This window comes from Morus notabilis, unplaced genomic scaffold (assembly GCF_000414095.1).
Source record: "Morus notabilis unplaced genomic scaffold, ASM41409v2 Scaffold100, whole genome shotgun sequence".
NCBI classification, from domain to species: domain Eukaryota; kingdom Viridiplantae; phylum Streptophyta; class Magnoliopsida; order Rosales; family Moraceae; genus Morus; species Morus notabilis.
This window is the reverse complement of record NW_010361820.1, coordinates 10453-14348: the sequence shown is the minus strand read 5'-3', so window position 1 is coordinate 14348 and position 3896 is coordinate 10453. Positions and strand designations below refer to the sequence as shown.

Genomic DNA, 3896 nt, shown 5'->3' with positions numbered 1-3896 from the left:
GTATATAATATTCATAATTAATCTTTAACCCCGCACCACATCAAGAAATCCGTTAAATTTATACATAGAAGTAGATGAAAGGGACAACTTAATTTGTTTTCTATATATTAAGGAATATTTTGAAGGTATTTATGAAAATAATCTTAAAAAAAATACTAATTTGACAGTAACAGAAACAGAATTTGACAATGACTCTTTTAATAGTGTTTGCAGAATTCCGGTATAAAATTAGAATCTAAAAGCAAATACATACACGTAACACTGGATTAAGAGGCTACTGGAATTGATTCTGTAATCTAATCCAGGGTAGAAAAGGTCTACCTTAACATCAGCACATTACCGGCATGAAAAAAGTGACATTCTGTTTTGCACTTCCCAACCCCCCCCCAAAAAAAAAAAAAAAAAAAAAAAAAAAAAAAAAAAATTCAAACCAACTGGCCATCCTTGTAACTCTGATACCCACAAATAACTCTCTCTATCATCTTGCATTCATCTCCTCTGTTACTCAGTACACACACTCTCTCTCTCTACTATTAAGTTTATATGGCCGTGGGAATGAGTGATTTCAAGTGTTGTGAGCTGTTGGATAAGTTAAGATTGTAAAGGGACCCTTTTCCCAGGGTCCCCATATCTATTTTACAAGGAAAATTTCATGTGTTATCACATAAGCGGTTCTCGGTTCTTGCTTCTTAGAACTCTTGAGAATCAAAGTCGGGTTTCGATGGATACTCGAGACCCTGAAGTGCTGGCATCCGCCGTAAATCTTCTTCTGAATATGCGGGGATGAACCAGTATCGCTTGTCAGCCCCAAACACCTGAAAAACACGAATAAAAGCACAAGTTTAATAGTGAAACATTGGATTTTACACTCTACACTCCCCACAAGCACACCTCCCAGAACATAACTAGAAACAGAATTTTGAATGGCCAGAACAGGAATCTTCTTTGGATAATCATATTAAATTTTTTCTCCTTTCCTTTAGAAGTCGTGATTGCTTTGCGTATTCAATACAAAATTTGAAATGTTAAGCTAATTGAAAACATTAACTGCACCAACCTGTTCGAAATTCTTCTTTTGCCCGAGGTCATATCGCCATTTTGGAGTGGTCTTCTTCTCATAAGCCTGAGCACAAAACAATATATGCATCAGCACCTTTGCCAATAGCAAAAGGAATTTGGCTAGAGATACATTAACAAATGTACATAAACATAATCAGGAAAGGTTTATACCTCAATAGTGGTCGTATTTGCAGCTACCAGTGATATATGCATGATCAGGAATCCCAGAACACTCAACGCAAATGCCAGATTCAATACTGAAAAATGAAGCCATGATGGTTATACTCGTGGAAAATCCATATACAACAAGTTATGTGGTTGGGAAAATAGCCAATAGGATTATTACCAAAGGCAAGAAATGTAGTCGCAAGGGTCCCGGGTGTTCCGGGTATTTCGTCGTCACTAAAGAATGCAATGAAATGAGGTAGCAATGCTAGCGTCACAAGACTTGTCTCAAGAAATGTGTAGAACTGCAATGAGATTTAAAAAATAAAATAAAACAAAAATAGTAATAGCATTTTGGAACATGACAAGAGACATGAGGATAAAAAGAAGAAAAATAAGTAGAACCACTGAAAAAAAGGCCATATCTGGTAGAATCATAAACACAGATAAAATGTGAATGTAATCAAGTACATGAGAAAAACAAACCAAGATGAGCACAAAAAAAGGACTTTGCTTTGCTATCCTAATAGAAGCCTCACGGCTTCATATTGTCAGCAGTACATAATTAATTTCCGGTTGATCAGCTATGAATAGACGATAAGATGATCAAACGACTAGATTCAACAGTGCAAAACCTCTTATCTTCATTCAAACCTTACAATATAACTAATAGTAAACCTTCACTCCAGAAACCACCTCTAGTTGCATTACTTAACCATAGAGTTGGTACTTGAAAAATTTGAGCTTTTCCAGGTAGATTTTGAAAGGCAAGCCTAGAATTAGATTATATCCGCACTATGCTAATCATGTGTACCACTCAAGCAGAAAAATGAGCTCCTAAACACCGTTAGCTTCAGCAGAAGTGGCTGTTTAACAGTCAATCAAGAGACGTTGGAAAGATGACTGGAACTTTTAGACATAGGCTAGCATCTATTGGATGCCAAAAGTTTTGCCAAAATTCTAATAGTAGAAATCATGCACTTGAGCAGCTCTTAGTTGCACAATATAGGATGCATAATAAGAAAAAGGCAACAATCGACCTAATAATATCAAGGTTCGAGGCACCTTTAGTTACACCAAACGGAAGTCACCTTCATCAAACTAACTAACCTACTCAAACAGAACGTAAGGAAAATACGACGGAACAAGCAAAGATGATACATCCTAAAAAACACGTATTTCAACTTGAACAGCAGAACTAACTCACCAAGAACAGAAGGAAATACTTATAATTTAACGCGCCAACGCAGTTAACAACCCATACGCAATGGTGGTCCATTTTAAGCACGCACCGCCCACCTGACACAAAATGCCGGCTCGAAATGATTATTGTCTAACTAGGGAAACAGTGTTGTAATAAACTGCAAACACAAAAACAAAGAGAATCAAGAGCTCCACATATTCTGCAACTCACAAACAGAGCAATGATGGCAACGAGGCGGTTTCAGCTGGTTGCACTTTCGACAATACCGAATTCTTTGGTTAGATGGTTCAGCCTGCAAACTAGTGAACTCCGACCCGTTATTTAACGGATCGGCTTCTCCTCTCTCTTCATCGACAGCAGGCCTCCAGTTCGGTGGAACACTGCCCGGATCCGTCAAAACGACAGAAAAGTAACTCCACAATAGCATCACCAACTGCACACAATCGTAGGCACATTACATTTCAAGCATCAAATTTTCTAATCAGACCCTATTGTTCTAAGATCTTCAACATCAAAGCTAAACACTAAAAATCCACTCCAATCCCAGATTTTTTAAGAATTACCCAGAAAAGGAACAGCCTTTAGATTTAAGCAAATTGCCACAAAAGTAGTAATTTCCAGTGACAAATAGAGATAATTTTGATGAATAATAAAACTACAAAACAAAAACCCAGAATTAAGTAACCAAAAAGAACCAAAATTTGGGAGCTTTTTTGTGAACTTACCAAGCAATGGAAGAAGATCAAAACAGCAAGAGAAATGAGAGAATAAAGGCCACCATCGTAGAGAGCCGGTCCGTAATTAGTCAAAACGACGGCGTAATAGGTGACACCGACCACTCCGAGAACCAAAAGGATCATGATCGAGCCCAGACCCCGAAGAGCTGTGCAGAACTTGAACACATTCCAAGCCATCGCAACCCCAGATCTATGCATGCCTCACAAAACCCAAAAAGGGAAAAACAAAAAAAAACAAAAACAAAAACAAAAAAGAAGAAATGGGTATCTGAGATTTCTAAAAAAAAGAAAAAAAAACAAGTTAGTGATCTAAAAATAAGGTCTTGAGAATCAGCTGGAACATGGAAATGGTTTATATTGAGAAAGGAAAATTCTAACGAGGGAAGAGAAAATTGTTTTCTTTCTTTCCGTGTTCAATTTATCTTTCCTTTTTCAGTCAGAAAGTTGGGTGTTTGAGAAATCAAATCTAGGGTTTAATGAATTTATGGGATTAAGGATTCCAGGTGGGGATTTGGTTTCGAATCCATGTTTGTAAGACACAACAGAAATGGTCTTCTTCAGTTCTTCTGTGAGTGAATTTTTATTTTTAATTATAGAAATTTACTTATTTATTTATTTATTTATTTTTGTTTGAAGTACTAAAAATGTTTAATTAAAGAAAAAAATGAAAAAGAGTTTGGGCAAAGTTGGTGAGTATTATTTCAACCACTATTTAACCAGTAATATATATA

At 36.4% G+C, this 3896-nt stretch overlaps 1 protein-coding gene across 1 annotated transcript; it reads right to left on the bottom strand.

Annotated features, from left to right (window-relative positions):
- Positions 1-413: 413 nt before the first annotated feature.
- Positions 414-3718, bottom strand: LOC21408258 (probable protein S-acyltransferase 14). Its single transcript, XM_010100610.2, has 7 exons — positions 3154-3718; positions 2639-2861; positions 2432-2523; positions 1406-1529; positions 1231-1316; positions 1058-1123; positions 414-815 (listed from the first exon to the last, which is right to left on the bottom strand). Exons 1-7 carry the CDS (start codon positions 3361-3363, stop codon positions 690-692), a joined length of 927 nt encoding a protein of 308 aa, XP_010098912.1. The 5' UTR covers positions 3364-3718; the 3' UTR covers positions 414-689.
- Positions 3719-3896: the final 178 nt, after the last annotated feature.